This window comes from Psammomys obesus, unplaced genomic scaffold (assembly GCF_907164565.1).
Source record: "Psammomys obesus unplaced genomic scaffold, mPsaObe1.curated_primary_1811, whole genome shotgun sequence".
NCBI classification, from domain to species: domain Eukaryota; kingdom Metazoa; phylum Chordata; class Mammalia; order Rodentia; family Muridae; genus Psammomys; species Psammomys obesus.
In genome coordinates this window covers 2,234,665-2,251,741 of record NW_026591086.1, presented here as the reverse complement: position 1 = coordinate 2,251,741, position 17,077 = coordinate 2,234,665, and the positions used below count along the sequence as shown (strand labels likewise).

At 50.8% G+C, this 17,077-nt stretch overlaps 1 protein-coding gene across 1 annotated transcript; it reads left to right on the top strand.

Annotated features, from left to right (window-relative positions):
• Positions 1-1,043: 1,043 nt before the first annotated feature.
• Positions 1,044-16,756, top strand: CUNH8orf74 (chromosome unknown C8orf74 homolog). The gene is made up of 4 exons (XM_055609553.1): positions 1,044-1,091; positions 2,454-2,646; positions 14,331-14,746; positions 16,517-16,756. Exons 1-4 carry the CDS (start codon positions 1,044-1,046, stop codon positions 16,754-16,756), a joined length of 897 nt encoding a protein of 298 aa, XP_055465528.1.
• Positions 16,757-17,077: the final 321 nt, after the last annotated feature.

Sequence of the window (17,077 nt, the reverse complement as noted above, 5' to 3'; positions counted from 1 at the left end):
GCTGGGAGGTGGGTATGATGAACATGAAAGAACGTTTAGAGATCTTCAGTGAGATGCTCAGCTGCCCTGCCCCAGCTAGGAGTGAGCAGGGAAAAGGGCCAGGTTACATTTTAGGGGCAGTAGGAAAAGATGTTCCCTGCAATCAGGGGTCTTAGCTTGCTTTCTATTGCTATGATAAAACACTGACAAAATAACCTGGGGAGGAAAGGGTTTATTTTGCTCATAGGTTATAGTTTGCCATTGAGAGAAGCCAAGACAGGAGCTAAAGGTAGGAACCTGGAGGCAGCAACTAAACCAGAGACCATGGAGACAAATTGTTCACTGGCCTGCTCCTCATGACTTTCTCAGTTTTCTTTCCTTTTTTTTTTTTTTTAAGATTTATTTATTTATTATTTATACAGTATTTTGCCCGCATCTGTGCCTGCAGGCAAGAAGAAGGTACCAGATCTCATTATAGATGGTTATGAGCCATCACGTGATTGCTGGGAATTGAACTCAGGAGAGAGGGGAGAGCCATAGTTCTTCCTTATATGACCCAGGTGCTGCCAGGACAAGGCAGGCTAGAAGGAAACAGTCACTCCTCATTTTCCAGCATGTGGTGCTTGGGCACAGTGCTTGGGGCACCCCGGCCTAGCTGTCTTCTGGATCTTCAAAGCAAAGTTATGATATTAAAAACACATCCTGAAGGGATGAGGTAAGGATAGGAAGGTCAGTGTGGAGATCAAGCCTGATCAGCAGGACAGGAAGACACGGGCTGCAATTAGCAGGATGTGTAGAATGAGGGAAGTGGAGTGTGTGTGTCTGCATGTGCTGTGTGCACATGATGGAAAACAGGTTGGGTAGCTGACAGGAAGGAGGCTAAGGTCCCTGCACAGATGCAGGGGGATGACCCAGAGCAAGGGACTGCCGAAGGACCAGGATGAAAGGACTTAGAAGGGGTCCAGGGACCCCATGACATAACAAAGCCAGCCTTCCTTGCTGGGGTTCCGGGAACTGAGTCAGTCCCAGTGGGGTCTCCTAGTAACTGGGAGAGAGCCAGGGCCATGGCACTCCTAACACCCCAGGGAGTGAAGGAAGTCTTCCAGTTTCAGGTGAAGATCTGGGCTTTTAGAGACCTTGGCTCCAATGGATAGGGAAGGGGGGATGGGGAAGTGTGCCCACAAGGCTGGTGGAGCTGTGTTCTTGAGAGGCACCTCGAACATCCCAGAACACTGCTTCTGAGGGTACAATGGATGCTTGAGGCTAGAATTCTAGAGTCCCCCATCCTGAGCCTTGTGCAATGGATGCTTAGGCTGGAATTCCAGAGTCACAGGCTGTTTGGGGCCCCGGGAAAAGTCTAGGCTGTGGACTAGCCCCGCTGGGATAAAGGAGGGAGGAGGAGACAGGGCCTGCCATCTGGTGCCCTGGGCCCCCACAGCCCTCTGGAGCTGTGCCTCAAATTCGAGGGAGGGCGAAAGGGTCCTTGCTGATGGGGGCAGCAGAGAAAGGCTGCATGGTGCTGAACAGTAACTGCTGGGGCCAAAAAGGGCTCTAGGCTCATTGTCGTTAGGTCTACCATTGCTCATTTTGGTTCTGCCAGCTAGAGCCTTGTCACCCTGGGGATAGAGACTCCTGTGTATGACCAGTCTCAATGTCTTCCCTTTCTTACTGTTATTGAAGCGGCTCATTCTTCTCCTACTATGTAACCCCTTCTAGCAAGGCTATAGGAAAAGTTTCACCTATCAGTCTTTTCTCAGCCCACAAGAGAGCCTGAACTCCCATCTGGTTAAATACCTCATTAGACCTCTTCTCCACCAGCTATTTACACGCTGGCGTGAATGTGTCCACTTAGCTAATTGTAAGTAGTCTCAAAGAGAAATTAACTTGTTTGGGGGGACAGAAAGGTGGGACCATAATTCAAAAAGGGTGCTAGCAAAAAGAGTAGGGTCAGGGAGATCCTCAGTCGGTCAAGTCCTCGCCACACAAGCTGATCGAGTCTGATTCCCGGGACACACCTAACAGACAACCATGTGTGGTGCCAGAGACCTGTAATCCCAATGCTAGGCAGAGACAGGCAGCGAGCTGAGCCTATCCGGTCAGCTCCAGGCCGGTGAGAGACCTTGTCTCAAAAACAAAACAAAAGCAAGGCAGGCTACGAGTGATGACTGACACGAGGCTGGTCTCTGGCTTCTACCTACACACGCACAAGTGTGTACCAACGCATGCAGAAGTACACCCACACCCTGTACTAACACACACAAGAGCATGGGAGCACATCCACATACGTGTACCAGTACAGGAGCAGAGCCCAAAAAAACAAGTGCCCAGAAAGAGACGGGGCCACAGCTTTCTAGAACCCATGACTTCTTGGTGTCTCCATGTTCCTGGCCATTTTCAGGATTTGCGCACGGCTGCACGACTGCCCCATGCCCAGTGGCTGATGCTGTCTCCTTTCCCCACAATATGCCCCGCAGAAACCCAAGGGGCGAGAGCACCTGCGGAGGCTCCTGAACTGGAAGGAGTTTGACGAGCTGAGGGATGCCCGCCAGAGCATCCTTCTGGACACCCTCTATGACAGCATCATCTTTGCTGTGGGAAAAGGCTTCCCGTGGGTCGAAGTGGTCCAGGTGGTCAAGTTCACGGAAGAGCTGCTCGAGGAAACCAAAGGTAAGGCGCAACATGGAGGGCGCACGGGAGTGTTCAGGAGCCAGAGACCTCTTCAGAGGTACAGCCCAGCCCCGGGCTCTACTCCCTAGCCCCCATTCTCATGGCTGCAAGCCCTAGACCACACTCTACCCACATGCTCAGGGCATTGGCTTGGCTTCTATAAACCAAGTGTGTTGGCCTCTTCTTGGAGCCCTTCATGGATTTCCCCCTTGGGTCCGTGGACAGCAGGTTGTCTCCACAATGGGTTGTGCACCTCGAGGGTGTCTCTTCAGGAGTGAGCCGCTCACTGCAGAACCATCACGGAAACACGATGGCATAGTTACCAGAAACAAAGACTGCCGCGTCCCACCGCCATACCTTGGCTCAGTGCCTGTCACGCCAGTGTAACTTTGGACTGTGTTGTACTAGATGGTTTTGATTTTTGAATTGCCATTATAGTTGCTGACTTGAGTTTCATAAGAATATTCAGTGATTTTGGCCTGAGAGAGGAGGACAAGTTGTCAGCCAAACTTCTTAAATGGCCCTGGACACACTTCTGTCATTTTGTACTATGTCTTTCTTGGAAGTAAGTGTTTTCAGCATTGTAAAGTCAAAATATTAATCAACTCTGAAAAGTGCTGAAGATACTCTGTATTCCGCAGTATCAGATATTCATCTAAAATTTCGTTTTTTATATTTAAGTAAGCAAGTAGACCATCTCATTAATGCACAAGCTTAGTTTAACCTTTAATCAATGGTAAACTTGCACTTACCACAATAGATGTGATTTTACTATTACTATTTTATATAATAATATTCACAATAAATGTTTGATTTGCATGCCTATTTTCTTGACCTACGTAGCTGGAGTTGTGTTAAATGTTGAGGTCATGAAGCTGGGCATGGTGGCAAACACCTTAATCTCAGCTCTTGGGAGGCCGAGGTAGATGGGCCGCTGTGAGTGTGTGGCCATTATGTAGGCCACATAGTGAGTCCCAGGCCAGCCAGGTCTACATAGTGAGACTCAGGCTTAGAATAAATTTGGGGGGGGCTCAAAAGGGTCACAAGTAGAAAGCACTCAAGAAACTGTGCTTACAGTACTTGGAGCCTTGGCTGAAGACAGAAGACTAACACATGCATGTGCACACAGACAAACACACGTCGGCGCACCGCTGTCCGCTTGGCTCTTAAAAGAGCTGAAATTCTGAGACATTTTCCCTTTCACAAATGCAGACTGCCATAAAGGCATCACGCTGTCTGGTGAGAGGTGACAGCATTTCCGCTCTGTGCACGGCGTCTGTTGTGATGATCACGCTCAGGGGCTAAATTCACAAACTTCACAAAGCAGACCAGAACTCTCTAGGCCACCTACACCTAGAGCATCCAAAGGCAGACAGCATCACGCAGACCACAAAGACAATCATGTCAACAACCTAAAGTAGTGGGAGAAGACGTAAAAGAATTGACAGACAAATGTGCACGCCAGGAACAGCATTTGCTGTATTGAAAGCTCTGAAGCTGGCTGACTCGGACAATCACTGACCACACTTTTTGTCATAGTGAGTAGCTGCTTCCCACTCCCCCAAACACACACAGATGCTGATCTTTTTCATTTTTTCTATGGTTTGAGATAAATGAAACAAACAGTCTCTGTTTTATTACTCCCCTGCCAGCGCCATGCCATTGATTCCTGGGCATGGAAATCTCATCCTATCCACCTTCAAGTTTGGGTCAGATGGAGCTGGCAATCAAACAGCAGTGCCCTTGCATAAATGTGTCTCTAATTATTTTTGAAGTGGTCGGTTACCACACTGGCTTACTCAAGCGAGCCCAGCTTTCATTTCATTTTTAGCTCCTGGGGTCTCACCCAGCAGAGGAAACACCAATGCAGATAGAGGGTGTGTTTGCAAACCCCAGCTTTGTCTCTGCACGGCCCTGGCCAGCCACTCTGCTGGGTGTTCTGTCAAGCGCACTTGGCTAAGTGAAAAGCTAATGGTTTCAGGATGAGGAGGCAGACAAGGCCTTGCTCGTCTTCCTTTCATCTGCAGGTAGGTTCAGGCTGTGGGCCAGCACAAAGGAAGCCTGGGAAATCTCTGTGTGGCTTCTAATCCACGGGCCATGACCTACCCTGTCAAACAGGCACACAACGCACCACCACCTCCCTGTCTGAGTGAAGGAACTGTGCACTGACCTGACGAGGGCACCCGAGTCTCTTACCCTGCATCCTTGCTCCAGCCCCTCCTAAGTCTGTCACTCCTATGACAGGTGTTGGCATAGGATGCAGGCAGTGGGGGCCACAGGCCAGCACCATCAGTTTCTGTTCCGGCTGACATCCACACTGGCTGCCACTCTTCTTGGCAGGTGGCTTCCCTGGGGTGCTTTGTTGTGGCTAACCTAGGCTAAGGATGGTTGCATTTTTTGTTTGCACGACAGATGAGGACATTGGCAGGCAGAGTTTAAGGAGGGGTTGTGTTTGCACAACAGTGATTCACAGCCCTGCCAGGATGGCTGCCAGCTCAGCTTATCTCCTTGCCCAATCGAGCCCAGCACTGGGAGGGAAAGGGCGGCCCTTTATTCAAAAGCATAAGCTGATTCCGACCTGGCAAAGGGCTCCCAGGATCTTCTGGCCTCAGTTCCAGGCTAGAAGAAAGAGGTCTGTACTTGGCACCTTCTTGGGCCAAACTCCGGGAAGGCCGGACAACTCACGTCCTGCTGCCCCCTGGGGCCTAGGGTGAGGTCACCAACTATAGGGTCAAGGGGCAGAGTTCTTCCAGTCTGGCACATCCTGGTGGGGAGAGAATGGCAGGAAAGGGAGACTTTCTGTTCTATACCTAGGCCATAGAGAGACATGGGAGAAAAGAGGGAGACACAAAAACAGGGCTTCTCAGGAAGCCATGGGCAGGAAGGAGGGAATGAAGTAGACTGGGACAGCCTGGTCTACCTCAGTTTCACTCTGCAGCCTCTGCCGTCATCTGCTTGCCTGGAGGACTCTCCCCAGCTAACTACCTGCTTCCACGTCCTCACCGTGGTGTGACACTATGGACACACCAAGTAGAAAGACACCCCTGTCCTGTTGCCGGGCCATAGAATCCTGGGACTCGGGGGGAGGCAGACTTAGAGGACCAGTTGGTAGAGGCAGATCAGAGTGTGTGTCATGGTCCTGGCATCTGTAGTTCCACCCATGCCACTCCTGATTCTCCAGGAAATGTCACCAGGCCACTACAGGGTGGGGAGGCAGCCACCTGCCCGTCCCCAGCAGCCCAGACCTGGAGTAAGCAATGACTCACCAGGTTACTCGGCATGGCTCTTCCACCCAGGCCATGCACAAGTACAGCACCCTCATCACCATCCCCTGCAGTACCCCAGGCCAGCAAAACAAAGAGCGGGTGTCATTTCCTGCCGCCTGGCACAGATTGAGCAGGGGTACCCTCAGACCTGGCCAGGACTGAGACATTAGACAGAGTTTATTTGCCGAGGTTTCCACCAAGGCCATTGGTGGAGATGTAAGATGTTTCTTGGGACAAACTGGCATCTCTCACGTCAGACATTCCCCTGTGTGAATGTGATGTCCCAGCCCACCCTTGAGAGTGCCAGAGTCAGCAATATACACCGGATTTCTTACTGTTCTGGAGGCTGCGAGTCCCAAAGGAGGTTGGTGGGCTGCTTGCTCCAAAGACTGCTCTCTTTGGCCTCCAGCTGTCCTCACCTCCCTGGGTCCTCACGTGGTCCCTTTCTGCACGTGGCTGCTACTTTTCATATAGGGCCCCACTCAGGCCACAAGACCTCACTTAACCTCAACTACCCTAAAAGCCTTGTCCTTAAATTAAAAAACAAACAAACAAATAAATGAAAAACAGTCTGAGGTCTTTGGGGGGTGGACGTTGGGCGTCCAGTGTATCTGTATTTGAAGAGGGAAGCCAGGTAAGGTGATACATGTCTATAATCCCAGGACTTGGGAGGTTGAGACCAGAGGTTTTGAGATGGAAGCCATCCTTGACTATACCACAAGAGTCTGTACTGAAAGAGAACAGGAACAGTTCAGGGTAGGTGTCGGTGAGGTACAACTCAGCCACTGTGCAGAGCAAGGGCACAGCTAGCTATGTTGGCAAGATTGCCACAGACACATTCTCCCTCTCTGGCCAGACCATCTATCCTGCCAGGGGTGGCTATGAAGAGTCTAGCTTTGCTTTGTGGCATTAATAGTCTTCCCTATGGTCTAGTATGAAAAGCAGGTGAGATGTTGAGGCCTGGAGAGATTTAATTTCCTAAGAATGCACCTGGGGTAAACGGGTTCAGGATCTGAATTCAGGTCTGACTCAGAATCCACACCCTACCTGGTGACTTTGCATTTCTGGTCAAGGACCTGAGCACATGGGGAGTATGCAGGCCTGGGAGGTAGATGGGTAGCCCGAGAGAGACCCCTTCCTCAAGTGGGATGGAAAGCACCTAGGAGGGCCAGGTAAGATGCCAGGGAGGCTGCTCCTAACTGGGTCACCGTGGGTTACAGCATAAGCCCAGAGACTGATGCCAGCCACCAGCAGGAGGGGTCCAGTGGGGTCAGTGTCTTGGGGCAGACTGAAAGAATAAGCTGTGTCTGCAAGCTACCCATGCCAAGGATGGATAGATGTGCAGGTCTCCTGCAGGCCAGTCCTCCGGCTCTTGACACTGATCCTCTGTCTGACTCCTGTCCCTCCTCAGCCAACAGAAGCCCCAGCTCCAAAGAGAAAGAAAGCCAGGGTCTCCGAGACCCAGAGATTCATGGGTGATGTGGAAACATGCCAGGCAAAGGTGGAGAAACCTCACAGGTGTCATCTCAAAATGCTGTGTGTCCTTGGCCATTGGTCAGTAGAGCAGATCCAGAGCACACTCCCAGGACAACAGTAGAATGGTGTCTCCTGTCCTGGCCTATTTCTTCCTTTCCCCAGGGACTGTGGCCAGCTATATTCAGAGACATTTTTTTTTGACAGTCCATAAAGTTCCCTTTAATTCCACAATTTCAGTTCAGTTCAGCGACTATAACAGAATGAAGTCATTAGCACATCCATCTTCACTTCAAGGTAAGATCTGTCTCTGCTCCCCTTCCCCATAGAGGAATGGGTCAAACATCAGTGGACTTCAGGGGAAAAGCTTTCTGCACTCAGTCTCCAATTCCTCCTCCCCCTCAGCTTCAATATCAGCAAGGGCGGCAGATGAAGTAGAAGAACAGGCCATTGCCTATTTGGTTGGACAGTGCTTACTCCCAGGGCCCACTGATTCTTTGAGGTTGGCTCTTTCTTTCCTGGGCAACTATGGACTCTATGAAGTTTCTTTGACAGAGACAAATGCATTGTTTTGGACTTACAACTCAACGCCATCCTCCCAAGACCTGAGCCAGCATGAATGATCCAATCTACACAGACCCTCTCTACAGAAGTCCTATTGCCCTCCAACAAGTTCCTGTAGTCTGAGAAGGACATTAGATGGCGCTGTGTTGGCTCTCTGCCCATTCAGAGACATTCCTAATTACAAGAAGCCCCAGGGTTCAGTGGCAAGAAGAAGTAGAAACATGTCCCTTCTCCAGATTAGGAGTTGAAACAGACTCCAATGATAGGCCCTGATCCCTGGGCCTTGGACTTCAGATTATCAATCTATAGAACAAGGTCCTTCGGTCCAGAGAGACGATCTACCCCAAGGAGGTTTGAAAACCATTGCATTTGCTCCTCCTTGTTGATGACCAGACTGAGCTGATCAGCATATTGAGACTGCTCGATTTCCTTGGATCTGTTCATTTTCAAGGTCGTTGGCTCACACCGTGCGTCTTTGATATAGTACCTACCGAAGAACAACCATCCTTCTTGTTTCCACCTCTGAGGGAGCTTGAAGCCAGAGACAAGCGGCTGGGGTTGAATTCTGACTCTGCCACTCACAAACTGTGTGTCCTTGGATGACTCTCCCAGCCTCTCTCTGAGCCTCAGTGAGCCCTGTGGGTAAAGAGTGAGCTTCCCTGAGCTGAGAGGGGCTTGGGAGCCCAAGTGGCACAGGTGCGTGTGGCACAGTGCAGTGGGATCCTCCAGTCCTGAGGATAATGCTGCCTCCGTAGTCACTGCTTGGGTTTCGGGACGCTGGGGAACACAGAGTGGAGCTCGATGAAGGTGACGGGCCTGGGCTTCCCTCTGCCTTTCGATTCGTGGGCCAGCCTCTGCTGCTCAAGCGCTGGGAAAGCCAGGTTGTCAGGTTGTGTCCTGGCTTGACTCTGCTGCCTTGGATCCAAAACAAGGCAACCAGACTATTTTGTCGGAGACACCTAGGTCATTCGGTGCCCATCCAGAAAGGCCAGCCCCTCTCCGCCATGTTCTCCCCACCCTCAGGCAGGGCTCATGCCCTGCGCTGCTTCGGAGATGCCAGCACCTCCCCTTGCAGGTCCTTTTTGCCCAGTGCTGGAGCAAGCAAGCATCTTGTGTTGCCATCGGCACATCCTCCCCCACACCCCTCTTCCATCATTCCTCTCCTCCTCCACTCTGCTCCTCCTCACAGGTGTGGGCCTCCAGGGGCTTGGGGACAGACTTCAGGAAGTTTTTGATAGCCAATGCAAATGAAGGCCACTCCCTGTTATTGAAGAGCAATGTGCAGGCCCAGCTCTGCCTGCCTCTACCAGAGACTTCTGAGAGTTAATCCCTCCATGCTGAGTCACTGGGACAAAGGGAGCAGACAGCATCTCACAGCAGCAAGAGACAAGGTCTACTGAGCCCACTTCTACTGAGCCTACTTCGGTGGAGATCAAATTCAACCAGGGATTTTTCCCATTGACCCAGACAAAGGCTGTACTAGCTTTTCCTTGCCTTTCAAGAAAGCTGAACAGCAGTTTCGGGAAGATTTGGACCTGAGTGGGCCTAACAGATGTCGTGCTGTCAGTCTGGAATCTCTGTGTGGCTACTGTAGCTTCAGGGTACAAGTATGGCCGTGTGGAAAGCAGACATGGCCTCCCACATAGAGGGGCAGGGCTCCCCTGCTGTGCACTGCTGATGGGCTGGACCAGGCCAGGCCACAGGCAGGACAGAGCACCTTCAGGCAAGTTCATTATGAAGAGCTGGAGAAGTTCGGAGGGGTCGCTCCATGAAGGTTCACATACAGTGCTTCACCCAGACATAGCAATGACTTCCTGGTACTTTCCAAGGATCCCTTATCCGGTTGTCCCTCTATTTGGCCGCCATCCTCAGTCTGAAGCCCACTCAACTTCTTGCTTCTTGCTTCACTACCTCTGAGGGCTCCACTGTGGTGGGAGAAACTTAAGGATGCTCTGCATTTCTTTAGGTAGAGGAACACCCCCCCACCCCCACCCCCAACACACACCTGGCCTTCAGCACCCACCCAGCCTCCGTCCAGCCCCTCTGTATTCCCTGCCTTTCTCATCTTGGGCCTCAAATACACTGCAGGGACTTACACATGCATCCTCAGCTCTTGCCAATTTGTAGCATACCTGTGCCCTCAAAGAAGCCAAGACTGCCTGCTCCGCCCCATTTTCAACCACTACCACCTCCTCCAAAAGCAGAAATAAATCTGTCAATATGCCTACAAATCTAAGCATGCCCAGACTCAAGCTCATGTAGGAAAGGCCCCAGCAGCATATGGGTGATGACCTAGAAGTGATCACAAAGAGTAGAGGCTCTTTTTCCTTGCTGGCCACTCTTTGTGCTGCTGGGTAGCTCCTCTGCCAGAAGCTGAGACCTCATGGCTCTGATCCCAGATCCAAGGAAGAAACTCTAAAAGCAGCTTCTGCCCTGGGAACCAGCTCTCATCTTCTGACGTGGATGAGACAGGGCTGTGTATGGAAGGAGCCATCTGCATTCTAGAAACTTCCAAGGGATTCCAAGGTGTAGTGCTGAGAGGTGCAGTCAGGGGCCCCCACTGGGCCTTCTTCCTTTCCACTCACTAGGATGTGTGTGACGCTCAAGACACCCAGGAAAAAGAAAGTAATGCTAGGGGTCAGGGTTGCTGGCAGCGCTGGGCAGAACATGGTTGGAGCATATATATATTTTGAAAGACACACATGGAAAGTGTGTCCTCCTGACTGATTTGGAGCTTTAATGAACTAACGAACAAGAGATGGGGAGTCTAGTTTCATTCTGCATGTGGCTATCTAGATTCGTTAGCACTGTTTGCTGAAAAAGGTGCTCTCTGGTGCATTCTTTTAGAATCTTTTGCTCTGGCTGCATGGATTTCTGTCTGGGCTCTCTGTGTGTCCTGGTTCACTGGTCCATGTATCTGTTACTGAGTCAAAGTCATATATGTAGGGATGACGTGACAGTGGAAGCAATACTGGCTAGGGAAAACAAAGGGGACAATGGAGAGGGAAGGATGAGACAGGGAAAGGTCACAGAGAATTGGAGGGGGGGTGTTAATTCAAAGTGCATGAAAATAGTTCTATGTAGCCTGCTACAATAAGATTTAAAAAAAAAAAAGAGGAAAGAGAAGAAAGTGTGTGTGTGTGTGTGTGTGTGTGTGTGTGTGTGTCTGTGTCTGTGTCTCAGAGAAACACAAGAGAATAGCAAGATGGGAAGAGGTCTGAGAACTTAGGTCATGTTAGGGTTTGGATATGCACTGTCTTCCATGGGCTTATGCTTTGAGTACTCAGTCCCCAGCTCTGGCCCTGTTCTGTAGGCTGTGGAGCCTTTAGGAGGAGTGGATTGGGTGGAAACAATCACTCACTAGGAGAAGGCCTTTGAAGGTGGTGCCTGCCTCTGGTTCCATTCTCCCATTGCACCGTGTGTGATAGCTTCTGCTACATACTCACACAGTGCTGACTCTCCCTTGTCACTGTGCCTTCCCCACTGGGAGGAGCTAAAACCGTGAGCCCAAATAAACCTTCCAGTTGCCTCTGTCAGGGGTTAGCTCACAACCACAAGATATCCAGTGGATACAGGGGACACATCAGAGTTGCTCAGGAAAGTATCGGCAAAAGACGGTACAGCAGGAGGGAGTGGGCTGGCTTCTGAACTCAGGCTGATACCCAAGTGAGGGACCCTCCTCACGGTGTTCCCAGGGGATACAGTTACTGTCCATCAGCTGTCTTTGCAGTAGAGGAGTCTTCTATACTCAGATACCCAGCTCTGACAAGAACAGGGCAGCAAGAGACACTGGGCATTGATGCAGTTTACACTCTTCCCAAGGTAAACCAGACCAGCACCTGCCCCTAACCAATCCAGATGCTTCAGTTATGCTCCCCATCATGGCCTGTTGCTCCGGCTCACAATCGTCCCACTCCTAACCCAAGAACCCATTCCTGCTCACTTCCAACCTCTGCTACTCAGATGTGTCTGGTCCCACAAATAAAGCCACAGCTATTGAGCATGGGTCCTTTCATGGGTCCCTTCTATCTACTTGTTACCTATTTTGTCACCAACAACTGCTGCCATCTATCTGCCTCTACTGTTCTGGGTCCCATCTTGCCCCAACCTGGGCCATACTGTTGCTTTCACAGCTTTCTCTTTCTCCATACTGGACCAACCCTCCCTACCTATCTGTGTCACCTTTAGTCAGATAAAACCCCTTACCCAACCCCATTCTTCTCAGAGAGTTCTCATCTGAGTGCTCTCTGGCCCGATTCTGTTTTTCCTTGTTGAACACCATAGCTATGGCCTCTGCCACCCACACTTTATGGGCAGAGGTGTATCTTATGATCACAGCACTACCAGCACCTGGCACAGTACCTCCTTAAGGGACAGGCAGTGGTTGTCCATAGACTGAGCAACCGTTCACAGGTTCACCTCAGAATGAGGGAATGGGGAGAGCTCAGAAAAGAAAGGAAGACAGCAGGCAGAGGCAGGGAAGGGGGAAGAAAGGAAGAAGGGATGCATGAAGTAATGAAATAAATGGGAGGAGGGAGCCAGGGTAGAATGGAGAGAAGGGGGAAGCAAGGAGGGAAGGAGGCAGGAGGGAGATGGGGATGAAGGGAAGAGGGAGGCAGACTTTCTTAAATGTCTAGCACAGCCCCTCTACCCCTGTACCATCTGAGGCTTCCTGCTCTGGAGATCTAGGAGAGGTAAATGAGTATGTTGGCTCACAGGACACTCCATCAAGCCTCTGAAATAGATATATGCAATCCTCAGCTTTACATTCACATCAAAGGCCCAGGCGTTCCAGCTCGGAAGGGCCAGAGTGTCTTGGGCCTCCAAGCCAGGGCCTTCCCCGGACAGAAGCACAGCTCTCTGAACTGAGAATGCTCTACTCTGAAGGAAGGGGTCTACCAATGCTAGCTCCAGCCTGTAGCCACCTTCCTTTCCCACCCACCTGCAGAGCCAGGGCATTGACAGTTTAAATCTGAAATGTCCCCTAAAGACTTGTACTTGGAATGTTTGCTTCCTGGTGAGTCATGTGGACTCTTTAGGAGTTGGGCCTAATTGGCTGCATCACTAAGTGTGGTGGGCCTTTGAAGATGACATACAGTGCCTGTCCCAGCCCTGTGCTCAGTCTGCTTTCTGGCCCACTATCACGTGCCTAGCCTCTACCTCACACATACACTGCCACAGAGAGAGCCTCACTGCCCAGCCTTCCATGCTGTCCCCACTGTGACAGACTGAAATACTTATGAAAATGAGCCAAAATACAAGAACATCTTTCTTTATGTTGATTTGTGGGGTTTGGTCACAGCCCCATAGATACAGAAATATACCAGGCAATCTCCCCAGAGCTTCTGAGGAGGCTCTCAGCAAAGCGGGACCCTGCCTACCTGCTGTTTGGAAGGCAGCATTGCGTCCTCCCCATGTCCTCAGAGCGATGAGGTGGTGGTCAGTATTTCCACACAGAGCCATGCCAGCCTCTGAGGAGCCCAGTAAGTGGAGAACTAAGATGGAGAACTTTCAACACCTCCCCTCTGTAGGAGATGGGGAAGGGCAGGCGTGGAGAATCCTAAAGCTAGGGAAAGAAGGGGTGATAGGAGGAAATGAGGAAGAGCTATTGAAGAGCCACTCCAATCTCAGGAAACAGCCAGGCTCCTGCATCCGGTGCTTGATTTCCATGGCTCCTAAACGGACCTGCATTCTAAGTATGTGTGGTCCTGCAGTGGTCTCACGCACAGGAGGGTAGGAGAGACACAAGCAAGCTCACCCTGCTCTAGCCAGCGTCTGTGAGAACTGGCTCTCCTGGTGGTCTGAGGGTCATGTATCTTGACTTGCTCTGCCCAGGACCTGCACAGCATTCTGCCATGACCCTTTAGGAACCACTTCCTGTGTCAAGTGCTGACAGCCTGGATGGAGGTCTGCCTCCAACCCTTGCACTGAGGCTCCTAGAGGGTTCAGGCATGGGAGGGGCCGGGAGAGAACCCTAAGGAGCTTCACCCTTGGTGCTATTCTCAGAGATAATTCTGTGTCCAACTCTGTCCCAAGTCCCTGTTATCAAGGTTACCTGCACCCATCTCCCACTCACTTCCTTATCCACAAACAACAGAGACTCCCTTATCAAACCCTCCTTCTCCTTTCTGAGGAATTTGAAGTCAACCAGTTGAAACAAGTCAGAACAGGAGTTTAAAGACAAAAGAATGGGATAGCCCTATAGGGGACACACAATAAGTACAACTTACTGCAGAAGAAAGTGGGAAATGAGATGCGCTCCAGAGCTCTTGGGAGCTAATGAGTGTTGCTGGGGAATCAGAGTCAGGATGCAGGCTCTGAGGTTGGACCTGGGTCCACAGCCCAATTTACACTCTGTACCCTACTCCTCTGTACACACAGGCTGCTCCATTACAGAGGCCGTGACAATCCTGGGGACCAAGCTCCGAGTTTACCAGAAGCAGTTCAATGCCACCCACCTGCTGGCCCTCTGTGACTATTTCCACAACACCTTCATCCGACACTACAGACTCTACCAGTTTGTGCTTAGCCAGGACCAGGAGGTCAACCTGACAGTCGCTCACGTGCAAATGTGTGCACCACCCCAGCCCCTCCCGCTGACGGAGGGCACAAATTCGGATGTGTGGAGGCACGAGCAGCAGATGGCTGAGCTGAGCACAGCTGAGGTGCAGAAGCGCACAAACGTGCTCCTGCTGAAGGAGACGCTGCTGCTGGAGCAGGCACACATGCTGCAGAAAGCCTTTGGGGTCCAGGAGGCACCAGAGCAGCTGCAGTCCCAGCCGACCCTGAGGAGAGAGGTGAGTCTCTGCCTGACAGCCCCAGGATCCCTGAGACACAGAGATCTCTGTGAGTGGGCTGGGCTCACTCACAGGTCTGCACTGTAATGGCGACAGAGGGCCACGTGGGCATCTACTATCTCCCACAGACTTTGCATGCACATCATTGCACAACATCTTTGCGAAGTAGAAACCAGTGTCTCCATTTTTGTGATGACATATGGGATTAGAGAACATCATTTGCCCAACACCACCAAGCTACTGTGGAGTAGAGTTCACAGTCGGTTGAGGCCTGATGACACCGAAGTCTGAGTTTTTCTTATTGTCGTTGACGGTAACAGATTCCACTGAGAGAGTCATGAAAGTGACACGGATCCCTGAGCTCCTAGGGGAATGCCTAAGTGCCCTTTGTCTCTTCTCAGAGACATCCTCGTGGAGAGCCAGGGTTCAGACAGCTCAGGGACAGTGTGTGAGCAGATGGCCCAGAGAGGAGTGAAAGTGTGTGTGTGTGTGTATGTGTGTGTGTGTGTGTGTGTGTGTGTGTGTGTGTGTGTGTACATGCACAGGCACAGCAGGAGAGTTTTGAAGGGTTCTGTTGTTTGTTGTTTGTTTTGTTTTGGCTTCTGATTTGCCAGCCAAAGAAGAAAGTATTCCTTTAAAGTTCAAAAGCATGTTTGGGGAGTTGCTAAAATAATAATAACCAAGCAGGCTGGATGATACCCATCCAGGGTCAAGGCTCCTGATACACAGGAATGGGACAAGACAGTGCTATCTAAGCACATGAAGGTGTGGAAGGCAGGCAGCTGGGCATGGAGGTGCACACCTATGATCCTACCACTCAGGAGGTGAAGGCAGGAGAATCAGGAGTTCAAGGCCAACCCTGACTCAGTCATAAAACAACAACAGACATCTAGTGAGGGTCTAGGAAGCTCAGAGACAGCCCATCTCCAGGTCCTTAAGGGACCTTGTTCTATGACACCTTGGAGTCTGTAGGCCAGGCCAGGGAGGCCTGCTCCCAATATGCCCCCTGCTGCTCTGCCATGCCTTTCAGCTCCCTTTGATCTTCCATGAGTTTCTTCAGCAGAGCTTGGCATCCCTGGCAGTAAGCCAGAGGGAGGCATTCAACACCCATCACCACCATCATCTTGTGGAGTCCAAGCCTCTCTTAATTCTGGGGAAGAACATTATTTTTATATTGAAATAAAATCCAAGGAATACTTTGGGGCAAACTGTATACCAGATTTTAAGTATATATTACAAACAACAGTATTCCCCAAAATATATCTTTCATCACCCTCAGATATCATGAACAACTTCTTCTCTGTCATGTCTGCAGGACACTGTGAAGTCAGGAGTATGAAGGGGATCGGCGTGTGTTCTGTTAGAACAGTTCTGTGAGAATAGCTGAGCTCATATTCTTGTATCTGGCTGGTCAGGAGATAACCCCACTCTCTAAAGCTCTACCTGTCTCTTCCAATGTAGTCACTAGGTCTGTGAGATGTCAGAACAGTCAGGAGGCAGGAGGAGCCCACTATGGCCAAGTGGAACATGACTCGTCACTAGTTTATAGTTCCAGAACCCTGTGAGGAACATATGACACACACAAAGAGATTGTTGTCCTGAACTTGACAGTGGGAAGGGAGGAAGCAATGAACTGTAGTAAGGGAGAGAGCTGGTGGACAGGAGGTATGTCCATAGAAGATAGCCACCACCATGAAGAGCCACAGCTGGCAGGAGGAGGATGGGTCTTGGCTGTCCTCCACACATGCCTCACTGCTCTGTGTCCTGCAGGCTCTGGAACGTCTTGTCAGGGAGGCCATCAACATCCAGATCACATGCCTGCAGGAGCTTCTACAGTATGAGATCCAGGCGGCCTTTGACATCCTAGACCTGAGACTGCAGAAGAAGACACTCAGCCTCTGTGCTCCTCCACCCCCACTTCCCTGTATCACTGCTGGCCAGGCAGCCTCAGAGGACTTTCCTAAGGCTAGTAAGGCCAGTAAAGGAAAGAAAGCCAAAGCTAAGAAGTAGGAGGTTGGTGACTACTGCCTGAGGACACAAGAGAAGCAACATGAAGCATGCTTTGCATAGACCAGAGGCTCCTAGTAATTAAAAGAACAAAGCTACTCTCATGGCTGTCTCTGTCTTGGAAACCAATGTGTGATTGGAGAGGGTAGCTGCTTGGCTAGGCCAGGCCTTTCTTTCAGTGGGACCACAGCAGTCCCTTGAGCAGAACACACCCTGAGGTTCTCCTTCTGTGGATGTACAGCAAGGTAGGTCTTACAAAACATACTAGGAGATAGTCTAGGCAAAGTCAGTGGCATGCTCATAGCTTCCCCACCTCCAGAGACA

Coding starts and splice junctions, on each gene's coding strand:
- CUNH8orf74 (XM_055609553.1), top strand. CDS start 1,044: ATGGCACTCCTAACACCCCAGGGAGTGAAGGAAGTCTTCCAGTTTCAG. Junction 1,092..2,453: donor AGGAAGTCTTCCAGTTTCAG/GTGAAGATCTGG, acceptor TATGCCCCGCAG/AAACCCAAGGGGCGAGAGCA. Junction 2,647..14,330: donor GCTGCTCGAGGAAACCAAAG/GTAAGGCGCAAC, acceptor CTGTACACACAG/GCTGCTCCATTACAGAGGCC.